The sequence below is a fragment of the Carassius gibelio genome, chromosome A11 (assembly GCF_023724105.1).
Source record: "Carassius gibelio isolate Cgi1373 ecotype wild population from Czech Republic chromosome A11, carGib1.2-hapl.c, whole genome shotgun sequence".
NCBI classification, from domain to species: Eukaryota; Metazoa; Chordata; class Actinopteri; order Cypriniformes; family Cyprinidae; genus Carassius; species Carassius gibelio.
The window spans coordinates 17888732-17912827 of NC_068381.1; the positions used below are offsets into that span (position 1 = coordinate 17888732).

General features: G+C 35.8%; 2 protein-coding genes across 2 annotated transcripts; both read right to left on the minus strand.

Annotated features, from left to right (window-relative positions):
- Nucleotides 1-13180: 13180 nt before the first annotated feature.
- On the minus strand, nucleotides 13181-16918 carry LOC128022562 (plasmalemma vesicle-associated protein). Its single transcript, XM_052610246.1, has 5 exons — nucleotides 16067-16918; nucleotides 15695-15779; nucleotides 14915-15603; nucleotides 14700-14780; nucleotides 13181-13626 (listed from the first exon to the last, which is right to left on the minus strand). Exons 1-4 carry the CDS (start codon nucleotides 16454-16456, stop codon nucleotides 14709-14711), a joined length of 1236 nt encoding a protein of 411 aa, XP_052466206.1. The 5' UTR covers nucleotides 16457-16918; the 3' UTR covers nucleotides 13181-13626; nucleotides 14700-14708.
- Nucleotides 16919-18980: 2062 nt separating this feature from the next.
- Nucleotides 18981-23137, minus strand: babam1 (BRISC and BRCA1 A complex member 1). Its single transcript, XM_052610249.1, has 9 exons — nucleotides 22978-23137; nucleotides 22288-22644; nucleotides 22146-22204; nucleotides 21936-22056; nucleotides 20762-20840; nucleotides 20617-20641; nucleotides 20398-20527; nucleotides 19658-19744; nucleotides 18981-19584 (listed from the first exon to the last, which is right to left on the minus strand). The coding sequence occupies exons 2-9, from the start codon at nucleotides 22636-22638 to the stop codon at nucleotides 19384-19386; spliced, it is 1053 nt and encodes a 350-aa protein (XP_052466209.1). The 5' UTR covers nucleotides 22639-22644; nucleotides 22978-23137; the 3' UTR covers nucleotides 18981-19383.
- Nucleotides 23138-24096: the final 959 nt, after the last annotated feature.

Genomic DNA, 24096 nt, shown 5'->3' on the forward strand with positions numbered 1-24096 from the left:
TAAACCAAGCAATAATAATTTTTGCTTACGCATCAAACTTATTGCTTAAACATGCACTCTTCACAGCCACACTACCATTAAAAAAGCCAAAGGGAACAGCACGTACACCTTTAGTAATTAGACAGGAATTATAAAATGTTGCATGAAGTAGGCTAAATCACACATTTGAAGATGATTCGTTTTCAAATATGTAATTTTAAATATGCATGCGATTTGAGAGCAGCTTTATTAGGTGTCATTATGTGCCAAATAAATAATTTAAAAGAAAAATAATAATTTAGAATTCTAAATCAATTTACTGTTAATTGTAATTGCAAGTGCAAAGCTTATTCATTTTTTTTTTTTTATTGAAAACCTAAAAATTGAATTACTGTAACACAATAATAAAAATATATACCATCACACATTGTAGGACAATTCACTTATACTAACTTTCAAGGTATTTATTGCAGGGCATGAAATAAATGTGTTAATGTTGTTGAAAGGTTAAAGAAGTTTAACTTATTTTAAGATTGTAGAGTCCAAAGTCCATGAGTGATTATGCAGAAAAATTATGAAATATACACTACTACTGATCAAAAGTTTAGGGTGAGAATTTTTTCACCAATGCTGCATTTATTAAAAAAAAAAATACAGTAAAAACAGTAATATTGTGAAATATTATTACAATTGAAAATAACTGTTTTATATGTTAATATGTATATATATATATATATATATATATATATATATATATATATATATATATATATATATATATATATATATATATAAATGTTATTTATTCCATTGATGACAAAGCACAACATTTCAGCAGTCATTAATTTTTGGTGCACAAGAAGCATTCATTATTATCAATGTTGAAAACAATTATCAATGTTGTGCTGCTTTCTAATTTTGTGGAAACTGATAAATTTTTTCTTTTCAAAATTCTTTGATGAATAAAAAGTTCAAAAGAACAGCATAGAACTCTTTTGTATCATTATAAATATCTTTTTTTTTTTTTTTTTGATCAATTTAAAGTATCCTTGCTTAATTAAAAGTGCTGTTTTCTTTAAAAAAAAATTTATTTCTGACTGATGCCTGAACTTTTAAACAGTAGTGAATATCGAATATAAATGACGTATTTATTCTGGTAAGACACATTCCACTCGTCACTCTTTCAGATCCTGCAGTGCAGAGTTTCAGATTCACAGGGTCCTGCTGTCATTCGTGAAATGTTTGTGTCTGTAAACCCTCTATATGTATTTTATCATCAGAAATCTATATTGCAAAAAGCTAGTTGAATCATAATTTAAACACTAGATGGCAGTATCTGTGTTATGCTTGGAAAAATCAAGCTTTTATTTAATATGCATGTAGCAAGCATTCACTCATTCGTTTCTTCTTTTAAGTGGAGTAGTACTTTATTAACTTATGGCCCTTATCTGAAGATATTATTAAATGTAAATGTTTCTAAACCTGCAGAAGTGGGTGAGTTTACCCGACAGGGGTTCTTTGCTGGAAAATTGGACCTTACTCAAGTAGAGGGTCTAGGTTAATTGATCCATGCAGTGATACAGCTTAAATGAGTGAGTAAAGGGTTGATCAGGAATATCTCCTGTTTTTAGAACTTATTTTTACGGCCCAGTCTTGGTCTGACCCACATATTAACATTGTTTTCCACTTGCTGCTTCTGTGTTACAAAAATATTGCAGCAGCAACCTAAATTGCTTTAACATATTTATCAGTAAAGGGGACAGGAAATTCCAGACAGATGCTATATACATGCATATTGTGGGAACTGTTAAAGGAACACTCCACGTTTTTTGAAAATAGGCTCATTTTCTAACTCCCCCTGAGTTATTGGTGCAACTCCACAAACTAGCTGGGGACTATTTTTCAGGGGTAATATCACTGCGCCTGCTGAACCCATGGTACGGCAGCAAAGTTCCTACGCCAGAATCCTAACCATAGCTCAATTGAAAAATCGCAACTTTTCATTTTCCATCAGTCTTAGTACTTGGTGTAACTACAGAAGAGTCAAGTTTTAAATAAGAAAAATATAAAAACTCTTTGGTCATTTTTGAGCGAGATGCTAACGGTCTAATCAGATTCAATGATCTATGCTAAGCTAAGCTAAAGGTGCTACCACCAGACCCGGAGATCGGCTGAATGGATTCGAAAACGGTAAAACTCAACTGTTTAACTCTAGGGAAGTTGGAAAATCAGCCTATTTTCAAAAAATGTGGAGTGTTCCTTTCAGTGGTGTACGTGTTTGACTCCCATCCATTAGGAAATCATCAGAGCTGCAAACAATTCAGAACTGTATTATGCTTGTAACTAATTATTATTATTTTTTTACTACACTACTCTGTTTTCTTTTTATGAATTTAACTTTCATTCAAATATAAAGTTCTGTCATGAAACTCTAGATAACTCAGTCTGACTCAGTCAGTCACTTTTGTATGATCACTTTTTCTTTTATATATTTCAATGAGTAAAGTTCAGAATATATTCAAATAGAAACCAGTTATTTTAAATCGTATTTATATTTTACAATAGTACTGTTTTTACTGAATTTTTGCAGCATTGGAGAGTATAGGGGAGAGCAGGGGCGAAAGTACCATTTTTCAGAAAAACTTCATTTTAAAAGATAATGTTGTATACAGAGATATATTTCTGCTGTGGCCAGTAACTCAGAAGTGTGGTCTAACAATACCAGGTGGTATTTTGTAGAAATGTAGAAAGACTTCAGTATAATTTCACTTTGAACATAAGTTGCACATTGTTACTTTCGACCCCATCGGTTGGGACGAAAGTAACACAACAATATAAGCTAGATTTTTTTCTGTTACACTTATTTTTCTTAAGTATACCTGATTGTGACCTTGTTAATAAATAACTGCAAACATATTTTGTCTTTTATCTTTGCAAAAAATTATTAAATTACATTTTCATATTTTCATTTTAAATTTAAGTTTAAGTTTCATCAGATGTCTTAAAACCTGACTGTATTTTTTTTATTGTAAATTTCAATGTATTTTTATATAATAATAAAAAAAATTCTACAGAATGCACAATATAAAAATTTTATCACATTAGCATAATAAAAAAAACTCTAAACATAATGTAACAGTAGGCCTATTTATGTTTCCATCCAGTTGTTTTTATGCATGAATTAAAAATGTGCACTAAAACATCTGGAAACACTGCAAATTCACAGGTGGAGGTGTAAAGGCTAAGATACGGCTAAAACCTAAATATAAATGTGACGTAGCAGCTGCCCAGAGAGAGATGTTCATCTATGTCCAGAAACACCCTCTCAAACACATCTGGATAAAACCAGACCTCTGTCTGTCTTTCTGACCCTCACTAAGACATATTCTTTTGGTATAATATGACATTAACATTTGTAAGAAATGATGCAAGAAACAGAAATTCACAATATAGCTTGCACTGGAACAAAATAAATACTTTCTGTGACTTTAGCGGGACAAAAGTAACAACTGTTACTTTCGTCCCGACAGGAACTCCTGACATTTAAACTCGATTTAATTTTATATAAAAAAAATTTTTAAATGCAATCTTTAGGATGTGTTAAAGCACTAAATAACCTGTAGATTGATCATTACTTTGACACATGAAACAAGAAAAACAACTCGACTAATAAAAAAAAATTACAGCTTCAACAATTAACTTTTTGTACTCGAAAACAGTTTACGGACCTAACTTCAGGAAACAATGAGGAAATCACATGATATTTCTCAGCTCCGTCAAGCATTGCATGCTGAACATGCTGTCATAGCTGGGAATGCAAATGCAGAAAGAGGCTCGGAGAAAATCACTTTGTTACTTTCGTCCCGTGTTACTTTCGCCCCGGTTCTCCCCTGAGAGACTTCTTTCAAAAACACAAAAGATCTCACAGATCCCAAATCTTTAATAGTGTATGTTTTTCATCTAGCAGATGATAAAGCAGGTGAAAAATGTTGGCCTCAAAAAACACACTAGTAACTGTATATCAGCCGCTGAGAACACTTTTACAACCACATTGCAGCTCTGTATGTGTATGTACAAACACATACAGCACACTCGCTGTTAAAGAGTATGTAAGGAACACAGCACCCAGTTTTCGCATCCATCTCCTCATTTTGTAATGCAAAAAAGTAATAAAGTTTGATTAATAGAGCATTAAAGGAATCTGAAACACTGGAGCACATCTAACTAAACACATAAAGTCCTGTTTTCCTTCTACTGTGAGGCTGAGTGGGCTCTTAATGTGATTTAATATACAAGCCAATAGAACACTTGTCATAAGTGTGTCCATCTGAGAGGTTATTATTTTTTTCTTTTTAATAATTCCAGAATTGACTGCTAGATTGTGCAGGGTTGTCTCTCTATCACGGATGGTGTCCATCTATTGTTTGTGTGTAAGAGCGTGTTGACTGCTCGAGTCAGTGAGGAGCAGAGAGCAGGAGACAGGACATCCTGAGCAGGGTTTGTGCCAAGCCATCAGAGCCCCCCGGACCCAATGGGATGTCGGTTAATGGTTTGTGTAAAGACTGGAAGGAGGTTTTTACTAACAAGCACCAAGGAGTGTAATTCTGGAAATGAACAAGATTGATTTTACAATTCTGGACATGAACAAAATGTATCAAAATATGTGAATATTGTGAAACATTATTCATTGATGTGATGCAACGCTGAATTTTTGCAGTTGAAGTTCTCCAGTCTTCAGTTTTACATGATCCTTCAGAAATCACTCTAATATGTGTTCAAGTAACAATTATTATTATCATCAGTGTTGAAAGTGTTGTGCTGCTTTCATTGTTTATATATACATATAAAAATCGTGATGCATTGTATCAGGATTATTTGATAAAGTTCAGAAGAACAGAATTTATTTGAAATATAAGTCTTTTGTAACTAAGTAAAATATTAAATGAATGCATCCTTGTTGAATAAAAGTATATTTTCCCCCCAAAACTTTCAAATGGTAGTTACTTGACCTTAACTTTACAGTAAATATAGATTATTTGTCGAACTGTTGTCCAAGCTTTAGTGAGTCTCTAAAAACACTCTGTGGAAGTCTGACTAAGTTGGCGCATGTTGGGGCATTCATCGAGTAAGGATGAACTCATACAGGACGGAGTCTTAAACGACGGTACGTCTCCTCAGATGGATCAGTATCATCACTGATTCATTTCCAGAATGATTTGTGAGACTTTCCTGTTAGTATTGACCTCAAAGAAACCACAGAGAAGGAATCAAACCCATTTAAAGTCACATTGAGAGGCCACTGACGTTGTCGTAGTGCCTGAAGAATGCTCCTGCCAACATCTGTCCAACTTCATTCAAAAGTTTGCTTGTTATATTTACATTCGAGTCTGTTCCTCTGCAGAATAGAGGGATCTCAGTGTGCGTCACAAACCATCTCCTTCCTCTGAGAGGTACAGATGGGCTGTAAAGTCACTAATAGAGGTCATCAAAAATAGCCTTAGACTGACTGACACACTTCTAGTGTGCCAGAGCTCTATGGTTTCGTATAATGTATAGTATAAATTATTATTTTATCCTTGTATTTTAAAGACAAAGCCCATCAGTTATTTAAGCAGACTTTTTAATTTTTTTATTTTATCATTTTGGCTTTAAGTCATTAATGCAAACAGAATAAAATTTGCCATAAATGTGTATTTTTATTGGAATTTTAGTATTTCACTCTGATTTTCTTTCATAAATCTATTTTGCACTCGGGACAAAAATAGCAACACTCAGGACCTTAACGACAAAAATGTCCAATTTAAAACCCATTAAAATTATCAATATTTAATCCCAGTGCCATTTAGTCATGAAATCATGCATTCTTTGTTAATAGACTTTAATTCTTTTGACAAGGTGTCAACATTTGGACTGTTTTTATTTTTATTTTTTTACTCTTTTTCACCGTATAGCACCATTTTATCAGCTTTGGCCATTTGGCTTCTACCAAAACAACACATGAGTATGTGCTGAAAGATTTTATTGGCTGTACAGCCTTTGATGTCAGAGTAAAGGATATGGGAAGTGTTTAGTTTTCCCTAATGCATTATTGTTTACTTAAAAACTATGCACTATTATATTGTTATTATATTGCTTTTAATGTTTTGTCCAGCTGTCTGTGAGGTTGGGATCATGCGATTAAAAACCACTGGGTTTCAAGCTTTATGCCAAGTTTCTGCAAGTTTTTAAAAAATTTTTTTGCAAAAATGCCAGCTTTATATGTTCCAGTATCATGTATGAAAGCTGTGATACATTTTTTTATATATTTGGGCAAGTTATTCAGTGAGCAAAAAACTGCATCAGATTCATGTTTTTACTTAAAAACAGATTTTGGGTACAAAGTGTCACATTTTCCTATGACAGAAGGTTAATGGTTGTGCTAAATGCACATATTATCATGCACACTCATAAATTGACACCGTACGGCCTTTAATGACGTTTATCTCTGACCTCTGACCTCTGACCTCTTCAGTAGCAGAAAGGGATGTCTGGATATCACCGAACTTACTGCTCTGAATTACCATCAGGCCCAGCTTGGCTGATTTCTGGTGTAGTGTATCATTTAATGAAGCATTCTGTGAATTCAGTCACGGAGTGAGAATTCAGCATGTCAGCGTGAATTCAGCATTTGAAGAATCGAGGTGCGGCAAACAAGAAATGTAACTTTTGTTGATTATAGTATTACATAAATAAACACTTAAAGGAAGTTCACACAAAGAGCACTTGAGTGAAACTGGCCTCTTCCTTCCAGTGGACATATGGAAATATACTCTAATACCAGACTCTACCAGAATGGCAACAACAGAGAAACGTTTCTTCAATCTTTCATCCTCTCAAGGGAGCTGCAGAGCACAGAAATGCTTTAGGGCGGTTTATAGTGTTGATATATGAGCGGTTATTTCAGTTCAGCGCTGAGCAGCAGAGAACAAAAAAAAAAAGGACAAGAGCTGCTGAAGTTGTCTTATTCAAAAATTTTATTTAATGGTGTTTTATTATATAGTTATATAATTCCATAGCTAACATACCATTAATAGGACAAGAGATAATTAGATAATAATTCAGTGATAAGGTGCCCTGCTAATGAATGAAACTCTTACATTTTACAGACAATAACATTTTTAAGATCTTGCCTATTTGTTTGTTTGTTAAAAAAAAATTACATTTCTGAATTCACTTCCTGAAAGGATTGTTCATTTTGACAGAAACAAAAATTATCGTTTTTTTAAGAGCATTTTTTTTGTTATTACAGAATTGATGCATACTTTAAGGAGATAACTTTTTAAAAGTTCTCCCAAAAATTTAATCACCTTCACCTGAACTAGACAACTGGAAACTCCAGGAGTTCTTGTTGGCTGTTTCTTCAGTAACACAGGCATTTGCTGCCTTCACTTTAGCTTCAAAGTTGGTGAACTTTGTTTATGTATAACTATTGCACACATCTAATTTTAAGGTTATGTTCCTTATCTCATAAAAAAAAAAATGCATATGTTCCTGCCCATGCATATTATTTGCCCATCACTATAACACTGGTCAGCCAGATGTCACGTTTACAGAATGTGAACTTTGTGTTGTTTTTGTGTGCTTGCAATCATCACATTTTAAATATAGTAAATCTTGGTTTTCTCGAAGTCTTGTGCATCTCCTTTGATAAAACCTTTGCTCTTCATCCTGAGAAATTATAGATTTCTGAGAAGACAGAGTCTAAGAACAAAATGTCTCAAGGGCCTCCAACATCTCAGATCTTAAAGGAGAAATCAACGTTTATTGTCCTTGGAAGGGCCTTATGCATTGCCATATGGCAAGCCTTTTTAACATTTAATCTTTAAAAAGTACTAGTATTTATTTTCAGGCTATTAGTATCTGTTCCATTAAAGGTAGGGTAAGAGATTTCTGGTAGCCAATGCTGACATTTGAAATTCACTGCCACTTTTTAATACTCATTCATGTAACTCTGTGTCATTCTACAATGAGATTTTGGACATTGCTTTACTCAGGGATACAAAATCGAAATGTGTGCTGCTCTTAAGATTATTTATTGCATCTGCACTACCACTTTAATTTTCCTTCATGTAGCTCTGCGACACTCCAATAATCATATTAGTACCTCAGGACTCTTAACACTGTCTACTTTAATGGTATCTGTTACTGCCACTTATTTGTATATAATGCTCTGTTCTTGCCTGTTCTGCCTATGGTCACTGAAGTCACTCAAAAAATTTCAGTGCTCTACCCCAAAATGGTCTCGCCCCTATTTTATATATTTATCGATCCTGACCGTTGAGATCGGCTCGATACATGCCAAATATTTTGTGATTTTTCCTTGAAACATTTCTTGTATTACTAATCACAACTGATTTATTTTTACTCATCTCATGTTATAACCACTGTTGGTAACGTTACTTTAAAAAAGTCATTAGTTATAGTTACTCACTACTTGTGCCAAAAAGTAACTGAGTTAGTAACTGAATTACTCTATAATAAAAGTAACTCGTTACCAGGGAAAGTAACTATTTGCGTTACTGTAAAAAAAAAAAAAAAGTTGCAGAATTTTTATTTATTTATTTATTTATTTTTAGCAGTTTTCAAAAGTCAGTTGAAATTAGTAGAACAGACAGGTGTTCATACATAACTTTCGATATTTATTGCACGTCAACAGACAGCAAGAGTTTTATCCTGCACTTCAAGTATTATCTTTGTAAGAAAAGTGTTTTGGCCACTAGCTTTGTAGATGCGTGTCACACATTACATGTACACATTACATGCACGTTCTTGCCTTTGACCACAATGAATTTGAAGTAGTGCTTATATCTCCACATTTCTGCTGCTGCTGCGAATCTCTGTGTAGCTGTTGTGTGTGTGTGTGTGTGTGTGTGTGTGTGTGGGCATGTTTTTGTGACATATCAGGACTCAACTTTGTATAATGACATGGGTATGACACAGGTATTACAAGGAGAGGGTGACTTATGAGGACATAACCCATGTCCCCATTTTTCAAAATACTTATAAATCATACAGAATGAGGTTTTTTTGAGAAAGTAAAACTGCACAAAGTTTCCTGTGAGGGTTAGGGTTAGGGGTAGGGTTGGTGAAGGGCGATAGAATATATAGTTTCTACATTATAAAAACCATTACGCCTATGGGATGTCCCCACTTTTCACAAAAATAAACATGTGTGTGTGTGTGTGTGTGTGTGTGTGTGTGTTTGGCGCCACTGGCGCTGGCGCGTGTGCCGGCATGTGTGTAAAAACACTGGCTCTGATTGGCTACCATGAAACACATGACTCTGCCTTAGCCAATCATAATCATTTTTAACCCACCCACTCGCTGTGTGAACCAGGGGTGCGTTCGGATTGCATAGTTTATTCAATCAGTGCATAGTAACGCACTGCATTTTACTTCAGTAATGGTAACGGCGTTGTTACGACGGGAAAAGTTATTAGTTAGATTACCCCGTTACTGAAAAAATAACGTCGTTATCTAACGCCGTTCTTTTAAACACCGTTATTCCAAATGCCGGTTATAACTAATCAGAATGCCCACCAGAAGTGTTACTAGTAGAATAAAAAATGTACTAGTAACATTTGTCATAAATCTAATGAACAAGTATTAGTATCTTAAATGAATGGAATGGATACAGGTAGCTAAAAAAATACTAGTAGCATGAAAATAGATTGAAGTATGTTTTATAGATTAAATGTTAAAATGGCTTGCCATACACTAATGATAGATAAGTCACTAGTCAATATTGAAATAAGTACCAGTATCTTTTTAATAGGTACTAGATAATGAATTAGTTCCAGTATCAAATAATAAGTTTTAGCTTCTACTGAATAAGTATAAGTATCTTTAAAAAGCTATAGGGACACCACAGACAGCGTGGAGCAGGAGGGCGTCCGGCGCGCCCGTCTGCGGTATGTATTTACAGACACGTGTGGGAAAATCAAGGTAGAATAAACAGTGAGGCATTTTTGCGCAAACATTCCAAAGTGATAAATATCGCCATCCTAAAAATGTCCCGTAGAGGGGAAATATATCTCAAGATTTTTTGCCACTCATTGTGCCGTGTGAGGGGAAATGATCTGTTTATTTACAGATTTAGATATAGGTGTGTGTGTCATTTTTCACGATTGAATAAACACGGGAGGTTATGCAATCATATAACGAGTTTAGGTATATAACGTTTGCAGAAAAAGAGGTGGCAGTTTTAATGACAACTAAAAATTATGTAGTTATGTAAAATAAATAAATTAAAGAGTGACACGTTACAAGAGAAGTTTGTTAGTTTTAAAACAAAAGTTAGTTGCCATATTTGAATTTGAGAGTTTTTTAATGTTTGTTAGTTTGTTTGTTCATTGAATCAGGGAGAATACACATGTACCTAGATTACAGAAAATGCAGATTTAGCCAGAGTAGCTATTTTTCATCTGTAAATCCAGAGTTCATGTAAAAAAACAATCAATATCAAAACATAACATTTTAAACAGTAAAAATCCTAAACATGTTCACTATTTATTTATTTATTTAATTTAATTTTTTTGATAAACCACATATCTTTTTATTCTGGTGGATGTCTCTTCCAGGGTTACTCTAAAGGCAAAACAATTACTGACTTCAAATAAGAGTTAAATAATCATTTTAACAAGTTTCTTTTTACTGATATTCAAACTTTTCACACTTGTTTTTTTTTTTTTTTTTTTTTTTTGTACAACATGTTCTAAAAGTTTTTTTTTTCAACTACAAGTGAGCAACACATCAAATTTTATAGAAAAAAAAAGTTCACATTAATTTAGATAATTTAGACCAGTGGTGCCAAATCTTTTTAATCTGAAGAGCCAAAAATTGATTTTAGTTTTAAAACAGAAAAAAATATCAGTTCTGCATATTAGAACAAATTATTTATTAATAATTCTATCATTATAAAAAGTTATAGCATTATTTATTTTCGGTTATCATTTTTTAAGTTTTATTTGATCTAATGCAGTAGTATTCAAACATTTGTAAGCGTGCACAAAAATGTACAAGTACCATCATTGCACATTGGGCCCTCTTTGTCACAGTTTACCTTTGTGTGTCGTAGTGAATTATATTTTTCAGCATGTACAGTGTGCTGTGATTTATTAAAGGGATGGCATGGACAGGAAGTGGCCAGTTTGTTTCTACAAGGTCAAAGGTTATAAGATGCTGACCAGGCTCAGGAAACAGGCTTAAGAAACGACCATCCGCTGCTACCCACAGGGTCTTTCGTGGTCATCGATTTGATGCAGCTTCCTTCAGAGCCCCAGCTGGTGTCCGTCTTCCTCAGCGGACACTTGAAGAGTATCCTTCAGCACTCATCTCACAGGAGGAGGTGCATCCTGATCCTCAACAACACTGACCTCATCTCCGCTGACCACCCAGCCAGAAATAAATCTCATTTAATAACCAAATGTATTTGATAATCAAAACGGACTTGTACAAACATTTAAATTACAGTTTTTATGTAAAAAAAAAAAAAAAAAAACATAATTATGTTTCTACTTCTACTAGTTTGTTGTTGAAATATAAATACTTAAACGGTGACTGGAATAAATACGTATTTATTCAAACATACATTTAATAATGAAGACAACAGGTTAAGTAAAAATATAATGAATATATATATATATATATATACATATATTCAGTGAAATGCTCCTTTCTAGAGTTATTTTTTCTAGCTAACTATCAAGTAATTTGTTCTGTTTCTTTCAACACCTTCTGATGTTCACATCTATTTCTTGCTAGTAGTAAACTGGAAGAGATGTTCGGTTTGACCCACATTTATTGTTTGGAATTTGCGCTAATTGACATTATGATTGACCGATAATTGACAGAATTTGAAAACGGAGATAGTGTTTCATATTAAACGTAACAAAACACAAAGCTTATTGGCAGATGCTACAAATAAGATTCAGTGAAGTTCACACATCAGCAGAAAACATCCCAGACTAAAAGACTGATTTAAGAGTCCATATCAATATTGATTAAAAACGAGAAACCCTTATTGTTAATCCAGCACTAGCATCCACACTAGGGAAGTTGTGGGTTAAGGGAAGTCGTGGCCTAGTGGTTAGAGAGTTTGACTCATAACCCCTAGTGGGTTCGAATCTTTGGCTGGCAATACCATAACATCAAAAACTCTTTTTAACATCTGAAGAGTCTCTGAAGACTGGAGTAATGGGTGGTAAAAATCACAGGAATAAATTGCTTTTTCAAATATTTTAAAAGCCGTTTCCTAAAATAACCTGCATCTGTCCAAACAGTCAACAAAAGAACGCACTGTAACCGGAGAAATGTGTCATTTTTTTATTGTATATAGTAGGTTATAGAGTCTCAAATCTCCGCTCCCCCAAAAACAATTAAATGTCCTGCCAATGGCTCTTTTTAAAGGGCATGACTTCACACTCGCCTTGGCAGGAGGAGATCTTATTTGAGCTCAAACATGCTGGCTGCGGTCTGATGCAGCTGAGCTTTCTCTGTGTTCAACTGTCCCGGCGGTTTAGGAAGGACGTGTTCAGAAACGGTCCCCACGGCCCTTTGTTCTCCTGTCAATCTGACATTCATTTAAATGTTTGTGTGTGCTTGCTGAACTCTTCACCCGTCTGACGACATCGGGGTGCTAGGAGCGGTGCGCAGCACACTGTACCTTCTGCCTTCCTCTCATTCATGACGCTGTTGAGCTGTTGTTTCTGCTGATTAGCGGGGTTAAAAAGGTCCCATAAATTTCACTGGCCTGTATTAGGTTGGAGAGGCCAAAATGTTCAGAAGGAACTGCTTTGGATCATACAGATTCCTTCATAATGATGTTATAAATCTTATAGAGAATGCACACCACACCCAAAAACTGAATCTTTAAATTGTAGCATATATCATCAGAAGGCATGTTTATTATTTTACAAAGATTTAGTTTTGTGTGTCAGTCACATTTAGTTGGCCAGTCTTTGTTACACATCATAATGCAACAGTACATGCAGCTGTGTCCAAAAAAATAAATAAAAGTTTTTATTTTTATAAAACATATTATTATATGATCAGCTTTGATTAGTGAGTTGGACATTTTTAATATTTCTTCATTTTATGTCATAACTTTCCTTCGTTTAAAGTACAAGTTTAGTAAAAGAAAAGAAAAAGAAAGAAAAGGGAGTTGATTTTAAATGTATTTATTCAAGACAGTGAGACCAACACGTAAAAACAAAAATACTGTTAAAGGACATTAAAATCTGCTCAAACAAGTAATTGTTGAAACACAATTATGTGTAAAGAAAATTATATACATCATAGCACATGTGGAATATTCACAGAAAAATTGTATTTAATAGTAATTGTCTGCTTGTAGGAAAGGAAGTCTCACATTTTTAGGTCCGCACCTTTCTAAATAACTGAATCGGACCTCAGAAGCACATCATGCCATGCAAGTTCACAGCCCATGATGCTTAAACACAACTATACAATGAACTAAACATTAGAGTGCATGTGCATTTACAGCGATCCGCAGTGACAGCATTATTCACTAAACAGATCACAGGCTCAAAATCAGGAAACTCAGAGTCCGCCCTTGAGATTCAGATCATTCCCTTCTCCACACCCAGCCTGCGGGAAACAGTGAAAACAATAAAAAAGACATTCTGAATGACTGGGTGTAATGTGTAATTAACGCAAGTCCTCCAAACCTCGAAACCTCAACAGTACTTTAGCAAAAACTTTAATATTTTCACATTATATGCAACTGTTTGACTTGTAATATAGCACTTATCACAAAGTATTGCATGTTTTGTTTCAGATGTTAAAGATCAGTCCTCTGTTTGAGCTCTGAAGGTCATGGGCACATTTTTAAAGGCGTTTTTGTGCCCTTGAAGTTTGTTCCCAATAAGTATAGATACAATGGTCAGTCCACAGAAATAATTTTCCTATATATAAATCACAGAATCCTGAAAACTTAGTAAACATGTACAAAAGCAGTCACTTCTGACTGGGGTGTTACCCTTTCACTTATGTACTATGTACACTTTATGTATTAAAGTACAAAGGGTACTGCCCAGGGATGGCTTTTGTATCTTTTTTCTGAGTGTGGGTTTGTAGTTAATTGTGTTGTCAGTTGCACCCTCATACACTAAAAGACTATTTCCTATTCGTATTTACATACTTTCGTGCAGTTTTTGACAAAATGCCACACAGAGTGCTCAAGACAAGATACAAGTAAATAAAAGTTTTATTTGCCACAGCCTTCTCAGTAGTTCAGGGGTATCCAGTTCTGCTTCTGGAGGGTCAGCTTTCACCAAGGTTAATCAAACACACCTGAACCTGCTAAACAAGGTCTTCAGAATCACTAGAAACTTCCAGGCAGGTGTGTTACAGCTAAAACTGGGGTCCAATAACTTTCTGGTTACCCATATTTTTCAAAATATGTTATTTTATGTTCAACAGAAACTCATATGGGTTTGGAACAATTGGGTGAACTATCCTCTTAAGGTCTTTAAGATTTCTAGATACGTCCAGGCAGGTGGGGGCTAAACTCTGCTGGACGTTGGCCCTCCAGAAGCAGAATCGGACACCCCTGGTGCATCATGTAACAAAGGGACAGTAATGCCCTGCACCCTTCAAAGTGGGTGAGACCAAATTAATATTGAATTTCAAATGAAATTCTAGCCATGATGACTACTTACCTTTAGTGGTTAATGGCTCCTACCAGGTGCGGGGGGATAAAGGCCGGCTGTGCCAGGGGGTTGAAGACCAGCAGGCTTGGGCTGCACAAGCAGTGAAGATCGATTTAATTACTGTACACCCTTCAGTATTCAAACATGCACTTATCCTAAAAATGGCCACCATGGAAGATTTGCCAAATGTTAAGCATCATTACTCATCCCAGCGTAACTCCTACCTGTTGTACGCAGCCATTTTGCAACGATATAAGTGTGGCGTCCTTCACGGCAAGCTTGGCTTCTACTAGTTCTTTGGCTTCCCTCAGTCTGCTTTGCTCCTTGAGAAGCTGCTCCAGTTGCTTATCATACTTCTGTTGGGCGTCCTGCAGTTTTTTGCTGCTCTCCGCAGCCTCTTTTTCCCGATCCGTTTTGCACTTGTCCAGTTCTGAAGTCAGTTCCCCCGTCTGTACTTCCAGCCGGCTGCTCTGTTTCTGAATGCTCGAGACCTTCGCTCCCACGCTGTCCAGGTAGCTCTGGAACTTGTCCTCCACCTGCCGAGAGAGGCTTGAGCAGTTGGAGCGAATCCTTTCCATCTGTTCTTCCTGTTTGGGGCAGGTGAGGTGAAACGTCACCGAGTTGGTGAAGAAGTTGTCGATTTTGGTCAGGAAGGCACTTGTGACCGTCTGGATGCCTTGGAGCGACTCTGCAAAGTCTTCTTTGCATTTCTTGGTGTAAACATCAAGCTGGGATTTCAGACTCAGGTTTTCTTGTCTCAGCTGTATCACCAGACTATGATGTTCATTTTTATCCTTCACTGCGTTGTCCAAGTCAGCTTTAAGGTACTCCACCGTTTGGCTGAAGTTACTCTTAAGGATTCCATTTAGAACTTTCTGCTGTTCCAGAAGAGAATTTAGAGTTTTTATTTCACCTGAGAAGAGAAAGAGAGCCATGTCAACAGGACCGCCTCTGTGAATTAGATTCTTCATTGATTGATTGATTGATTGATTAATTGCACTCACCGTTCTGATTGTTGTTGCTTGGTGGACATGGGAGTGGAGTATTTCGAGTGCTCGAAAGCTTTATTTTACTGGCCTCACAAAGAGACTGTAAAACAGCCAATCAGAATCAAGCGTGTAATTATTATTAGGGTTAGGCTTTCAAGATAATTTTCAGAATATCTTAAAATTAACAACATCACAAAAATCACACATCAGTCCTCATTTGCACACGCTCATGTCGTTGCACACCTGAAAGACTTACCTTCTTCTGTGGATATTTGAAAAAAATTATATCTTTGTTTGTTCCACAGAAGAAAGTAAGTCATGCCAGTTTGAAACGACATGAGGGTGAGTAAATGATGATGACGACATACAAGCAAATAAAGAACTTACAAGAGACTTCTGCACGTTAATGCTCTTGATTGTTGTCAAGTTCAGGTCATTTTTCAGCTTTGCTATTTCTTTATCCGCCGCATCCTTCTCTCCAGTCTTTGCTTTGAGGGCACTGGTGAGGTCAGCTTTGTCTTTTCTGAGTTTGGTGTTGTCTGTGGAGAGCTTGTTAAAGGCCAGCTCCAGCTCTTCCACTCTCTTCTCCTCGGCGGTCTTCTCTGGCTGGCCGTACACCAGGAAGAGCACCAAACTGGCGATGATGAGGGACTGGATCAGAGACGAGAAGAAGAAGAGGATCCTCATGTAGTAGCCGCAGCTTTTCCCCTTCTTCGCCTTGTGGATGTGTTTGCTCTCCAGTCCCAGAGTGGCCCGGGAGTAGCTGTTGTTGTACATTTCTGAGCTCCAGTTGTGGGAATGAGACGGACCTTCCGAGGATTTTGATTCTAGAGGTTTGTTATGAAAAACCGATGGTCAAAAGGTTACCAGAATACCCCGGCACAGTTGTGAGCAATGACATGTAAACACTTCTACCAGGACACGGGGCGGGAGCTGTGTTTATAAATGCAGAGACACACTTCCCGCACCGTGACTCTTTCCGGACCCTCCCCAGGAAAGCTCCAGAGGTTATCAGCACTTCACGCTGAACCTACGGAGATCTCCAGAGATAAACCGAGCCAGAGCTCCTCCCTTACTTTCCCTAATGAATCACACCAAACCCTGACAAGGAATTCAGACCACCGTCGAATATTTAGATAACACTTATTTCATAAGTTCATTGTAGGATTTGTCTTAAGCTGTTGTTGGCATCCATATTACTGTTTCTCAATATTAGTTAATTAACTTTATATCAGCCATCATATTGGAATAACCCACTATGACCAAGAAAAACAATGTTCCTGCAAAGGACAAAAGCTGGTCCTTCCATCTCTTCCTGGATCAGATCAGATACATAAACACATGTGATCGAAACAACCCATCTGACACTGTTTCCTGCAGAGCCACATCGGTGGAGTCGGGGGGACAACAATGGTGACCTGTCATCCTCCTCACAGGAATGAATAACAAACTCTCCCAGAAGTCCAGGAGGCGGCAGCACGTTTGATGCCGGGCCGGCGATGACGCTCGCAGCTGAGAGTTGTGTCTGGGAGAGTGTGAAGAGGGGGCATAGAGTAAGTCAGGGGTTTTCCTGCGGCCCATTGTCTCCTTGCCAATCCACCCTCAACGGAAAGTCATTTACAGAGGGTTTTTGAAACGGACTAAAAGTTCTTAAAATTCCCTTAAAGAACGCAAGCGAGCTTTAAGACAAAAACAGGAAGCTGAATCTGCAAAAGACAGCATAAAGACTATGAACTTTGGTTAATATAGGGCATTAGAGCAAGAGCTTAACAGATATTCATTACTCCAAGAATTTTTGCACACATTTTTAGCACTATCAAATATTAAAGTGATAGTTCACCCATAAATGAAATTTCTGTCATCATTTACTCAACCAAACAGTTGCTGGTAGAAATCGACCTCTATAGTATTTATCAATTTTTTTTTCATACTAGCAACTCTTTAACTCACATTCTTCAAATTATCTTCTGTAACTCATACAGGTTTGGAATAACTTGAGGGTGAGTGAATGATGACATAATTTTATTTTTATTTTAAAGTTTCATTTTAAAGACCATTTCACCCAAAATCTCATTATTTACTCACTGTCTTCTCTGGAAAACATAAGTTGTGCATTATTTCTTACAGGTTTGGAACAATACGAGGGTGAGTTAATGTTAGGTAAAGAAAAAAAACATATTTGTGGGTACACTTAATTATCATTCTTAAAAAAAAAAAAAAGATTCTTTATTCCCACGTGAAAAAATACTATAGTAATTTATAGTAAATATATTTTACTTTTTTGTACCATAATATAGTAAAGAACTTGAGTTAATTTGTTGTGGTAATTCTATAGTTGCTGTGGTAATATAACAACTGTAATAATATAAACAAACTACTTTACCCAATACTGTACTAAGTTAATATTTTATATTATACTACAATACAGTAAAGTTTACTGTAGTTAAAACTAAAGTATACTACAGTATTTATTACAGTTTATCAGTTCTATATAGTTAATACTACAGTATGCTGTAGCATTCATTATAAAGTTTTGTAAATACTGTAATATATTATATTACGAGTACTATAACCATTTACTAAAGCATGGTTCAAAAACACTACAGTATTTACTATAAATTATTACTATAGTATTTTTCCACGTGGGTTGGCGCGAACGATTCTTTAGATCCGGGTTCTCCAAACTCTGAGACTTGACCATCTCGATGGTTTCCCTCCATCCTTGTTTACAGTTTGGAACAAAATACTTATCAGAAATAAAGAGGTTTATGATTATTAACACAATAAAGGAGAAAAAATATGAACACTCCTCTGACTAATATTTGTTAACTTGTGAGCTGCTCAAAAGCAGGACACAGAATCACATGCGTTTGTGGTCAAAAGATCATAACAAAGCGAGCTCTTCTTCTTCTCAGAAATAACAAACGGTTCCGGTTGAATGACATTTATTTTCTTCAGCTGTACTCCTGCAGCCTCTTGTGGTCACAATTGCATTGCTGCTTTAATTTTCCCATCAAGGTTTTTTTTTTTTTTGCGTCAAAGCCAAATGTTAAATTCACTGGCCCTGTCCAATACTTTATTAACAGGATATACATTAGGTACAGTATATAATAATGCAGTGTAGCACATATCCACACATCAGAGTATAGTGGTAAATATTGCTTTTTTTTATTTTTATTTTTTTATTGAAAATGTCTTGTGGTTTTCTTTTAAAACTATTTTGTCCACAGTTACACTGTTTATCGACCATAATGAGTTTTGGTTCATTTTTGAGGCACCCATGTAGCAAGTGAGTCTCACAGAGTATTCATATTTCATTTATTTGACATGAGTGAGCAAACATTATTTATTAGATGCTGTCCATATGAGCTCTCACTAAACCATTAGCACATTAAAGATCCAGCCAATGGATCATTCACATGAGCTCATCTGTGAATCTCTCCCTTCACACCACGTCTTCAGAAACCAGAACATTTATGGCTGACATCCTCAAAACTAATTGGTTTGCTCTAATCAACGTTTCCACAGCAGGGTCTTAAGCTAGGTCTGGTTACAGCTGCAGTGCTAAATTAAGATAACAGAAGTTTTCTAAAGTAATAAAAGAGGCATTTCAAGAACAGAAACAGTGGACAAGGCCGTATATGTATGCAGTTGTTCACAGGTCAGTTTTCAGTCTGTGGTTATGGATCCAGGAGAGGTGAGTGTCACACAGTGGCCTCGTTCTCTTGCGTGTCTTCGTCCTCCAGCAGACTGTAGGACGCGTGGCTCTGGAAGGGTCTCTGCAGCGGGTGGCACAGCAGCTTGGCCATGCAGTTGTGCAGCTCAATAGCAGGACCGCACAGGGACACCTCGAAGCGGTAACACATTCCCTTCGAGTCCAGCTCGCTGAAGGAGGCGTACACGTCCTGACGACACACACAGACTTTCAGCATCTCTTATAAAACTGAACGGATATAACTTATCACAGGACGCTCAAACCTTCCAGCTAGTGTCTTCTGTCTGTTCTTCAGCTCCATTGTGAAGATACACAACATCAAAGAAGAAATAAGGAGACTGTAGCATTTTCTGGAAAGAAAGAGAATATGCAGCATAACTCGTTTGAGGAAAACACTGTTCATTTAGTATCATTAAGGTAGTAGTGTATTTTTGTTAATATTTTCTCATTTCATGTTAATTTTATGTCAAGTTTTAGTCATTTAGAGTGTGTTATTGTCATTTTCTTTTAAATAAATGTTTATATAGTTTTATAAATTTTTATTAAAGTTTTAGTTATTAGTTATTTTTTATGATTATACAAAATCTAAATGTATTATTCTTTCAAGTATTGAAAATGTCTTTTTTTATGGTTTTAGTTAACTATAACATCCCTGTATCGAACTAAATTTCTGAAGGATTAATTTTGTTTAAAGATGAACAATAAAGTCTTTTTGTGTCCATACAGATTTCATTTGGTTTTGAAAAACATACTATTTTCATTTTTAAAAAATCAGTTTAATTTTAATGAGTGTATAATTTTATTTATTTATTTAATTATTTCCAAAAACTTATTTTAATATATATATTTCTTAAAATAAAAAGCATTTTAACCTACTTTCAAGGTGAAGTCCATCAATTCCTATAAGAATCCAACTTTTTGCATGATTGTGAAAAATTTCCCCAGATTTCGAAGTCACTGTAATTGACTCATAATAATGTGGTAAGGTGTCAAACAAACTCACTTTGGCAGCATCAGAGGGGTTGAACTGAAGCATGCCAGCATGCCGGCTGAAGAGGAGGAGGGTCCGGATCACAAAAGGAGGCGGGATGGTCTGAATGTTCTCCACCTGAGGAAGTTCGATTTTCTGCAAACTACAAAAGAAGAAAAAAATACAACTTAACGGAGGGATTTCAATCGATAGCAGTCTAATTATTGAACACAGAAGATAAAAACTACTCACATGAGATTGAGGAGATCTTCCAGATCTACAGGTAAAAGTTAAGGAAATGATTCATTCTCACCGCTTCCTCTGCATCCCTTATTAATGTGTATCTGGACCGACCTGGCGTCTCAAAAAACCAACCTAACTCTCTAAATAAGGATACTGAAGGACTCGCAGACGTTGGTCTCCAGGTCGTACAGACAGCTGCACAGCTCTCGCGGATCAGACGTGAATCCTGATAACTGTGTGTGAAAGAGATGTCAAGCACTGATGCTCTACGTCAGTCCTGTATCTGTTATTTCGGTTCTTTAACACGCACTCTTCATATTCATGCTGGTTTCAGATGGTTTTGTAAAACATTTATACCTTTTTGTCAACAAAAAATTTAAAAAAAACGACAGAAAATCTGAAATTTTGCTCCGGCAACTAATTGAAATCAAGTTTTAAATCGAAGTACCAAAAATTACAAATACATAAATATTTATAAAAATGAAAAACGCATATTAAATTAATAAAACTTAAAAGTAAAGTTGAAATGAAAACTAAAGAAGTAGAAGCAAGTAAAAAAATATAGCATACTGTAATAGAAATAAAAAATTTTTTAAATAATGCTGGATGTAACCATCAAGTAAAAGCTGTTTATCATATTTTCCATGCACAATGAATACATATATAAATATATACGTTTGAAAACATATATTTTTTCTTCAGGGTAAAAATTTGAAATTGTTTTTGTAAATTCGTAACGTTATATCTGATATTTAGAGAGACTTATTGACCTTGACACACAGTCATGATCGTCTCTGTCTATAATATCAATAATAAGCAGTGAACAGTGTTCTCATTGTTAACTAGACTAAATAGAAAATTGGTTTTGGTAATTGAAATAAACCTGAAATTATATATATATATATATATATATATATATATATATTACATGAAAAACTTAAATGTAAAACTACTAAACATGTTGCCTTGACATCTCACTGAAATAAGTACAAAAAAAAAGATTCAAATTCAATTAAATCTACTAAGAAATATGAAAAAAAATTGAAATGTCAAAACTAAAAATTAAATGAAAATATAAAATATAAAATAAAAGCAAATAAATAAAAAGGTGTGAGTACAATAATAGTATATAAATAATAACACTGTCAGTAAACAATTTTGTTAAAACATTTTCTATGAAATAATAAAACATATGCTTTCAAAGAATTAAATTATTTTTAAATACTTCTCATTCAATTAATAGAACCAGACAAAGAAAGCGAATCCGTCAACTACTCAAACACAGATTCGTTCAGTCACAGCGTGTTTTAATTCAAGAGTGTACTCACCCACATGGCATCATCGTTCACCACCACCAGAGCAAACTCATGTCTTTTGTCGATCTTGTGCTTGGTCCGCACAAACATCTCAATCATTTTCTGCGAAATATTTAAGGCGTTCGTCTTGGACCTGCAAATGCACAACATGAAATACAGAAAATGTATTTAAAATACATACATAAATATGTGATGGGTTCAATTGAAAAACTGTGAAGGTACCCATTAAACGACTCTAGTTTTTGTAGCGACATCTCCTCTGAAAGGTCCAAACAGATGATCTGTTTAAAAAAAGGGATATTGTGAGAAAACCTGACTGTCAGATGCACATTTCCTGAAGTCCTGGAGTTATTGACAGACCTACCACTTTCTCGGGACAGTTGACTCGTGGTGCGCGCAGGTGTAACTCAGCTGATGGGGGGATCTGGGGGCTCACGGACGGCTGAGGGGCTTTGGGTCTCTCCTTCATGGCAGGGATGCTGGCCGTGGCTGTCACAGCTGCAGGAGCCGGAGGGCTGTCGGAGCTGGACGCCTCTCCCTCTCCCTCCACACGGCTGCCCACGGCCGGCTGCGGCTGCGGCTGCGGCTGCGGCTGCGTCTGCGGCGGGGTGCTGCTGCGCCGGTCCTCTGCTCCCTCCGGATTGGACCGGGTCCTGGGTCTCAGCTCCATCATCCGCTCCTCTCCATCGGCCTGGCCGGGCTCAGGGGTCTCCATCACAACCTCAGAGTGACACACATTAAAGCAAACTACACCATGACACGAAGAAAAACAAAACTATGCTAAACACTGTGAATACTTTTTACTTAATGATTTAGAGGCGACTGAATAACAAGTAAGTAAACGCAAACATTGTCAAATGATTTCAATAAGAACACTCGGAAAAACCGACAAGAAAAGGCTTAATTTTTAAAACCTAAACCTAGATAAGCTTGTAAAAAACGTTTGTAAATATTGGTTTGTAAAGCAAAAGCAGTCAATCAATATTCGTGATTCGTGATAGAGAGTACAGACAGCGCAAGCGGAGTAGCGAAATAATATGGGTTAATAACTTACTAAAATTCAAAGGATGAAAATATGAGTTCAGTTGAGGAGAAATGATCTAGATTTGATTTCAGAGTATTATTCAGCGACACTTCCTCGTTCGCAGCTGTGTTGTTGTCATTCGAGTCGAGTGCTGAAGAGTGTTTGTGATCGGTGGCGCCTCCAGCGGACTGGAGACTTACTGCGGCTTCAGCTCTACAGCTCAGGCGCAACGAACTTCTCCTCTTGTATCAGTTCAACAAAAAATACAAAAAACGAATTGAATAGAAAACATGTCAGAGAAAGAATAATGAAATGACGATATATAAACATATTTATTGTATCTCAAGGGTCCATTTGGTTCAGTCAACTGGATGTCTGAATTACAAACCCTACTGCAAACATTTATTATCATTTTAACTATAAAAGACTGTAAAAATGCAAAACAATCAAGACCTTTTAATTGGTTGATGAAAAGTTCCCTTAATATATGCAGTGAAAAAGTGTATAATATCTAAGCTTAAATTTCATGATTTACAATGTAATAAAACAGGCTACTGTGAAATGTATTGTCTGTGAAAGTGAAAATGAAGTCATCATATAATGTGACACATTTGATAACAGTTTGTTTAAACGATTGTTTCTTACACACACACACATACATACACTCACTGGTGCATCTCAATAAATTAAAATGTTGTGGAAAAGTTCATTTATTTCAGTAATTCAACTCAAATTGTGAATCTTGTGTATTAAATAAAATCAATGCACACAGTCTGAAGAAGTTTAAGTCTTTGGTTCTTTTAATTTTGATGATTTTGGCTCACATTTAACAAAAAACCACCAATTCACAATCTCAGCAAATTAGAATACTTCATAAAACCAATTAAAAAAATGTTTTAGTGAATTGTTGGCCTTCTGGAAAGTATGTTCATTTACTGCACATGTACTCAATACTTGGTCCTTTTGCTTAACTATTGCCTCAATTCAGTGTGGTATGGAGGTGATCAGTTTGTGGCACTGCTGAGGTGGTCTGGAAGCCCAGGTCTCTTTGACAGTGACCTTCAAGTCATCTGCATTTTTTGGTCTCTTGTTTCTCATTTTCCTCTTGACAATAGCCCATAGATTCTCTCTGGGGTTCAGGTCTGGTGA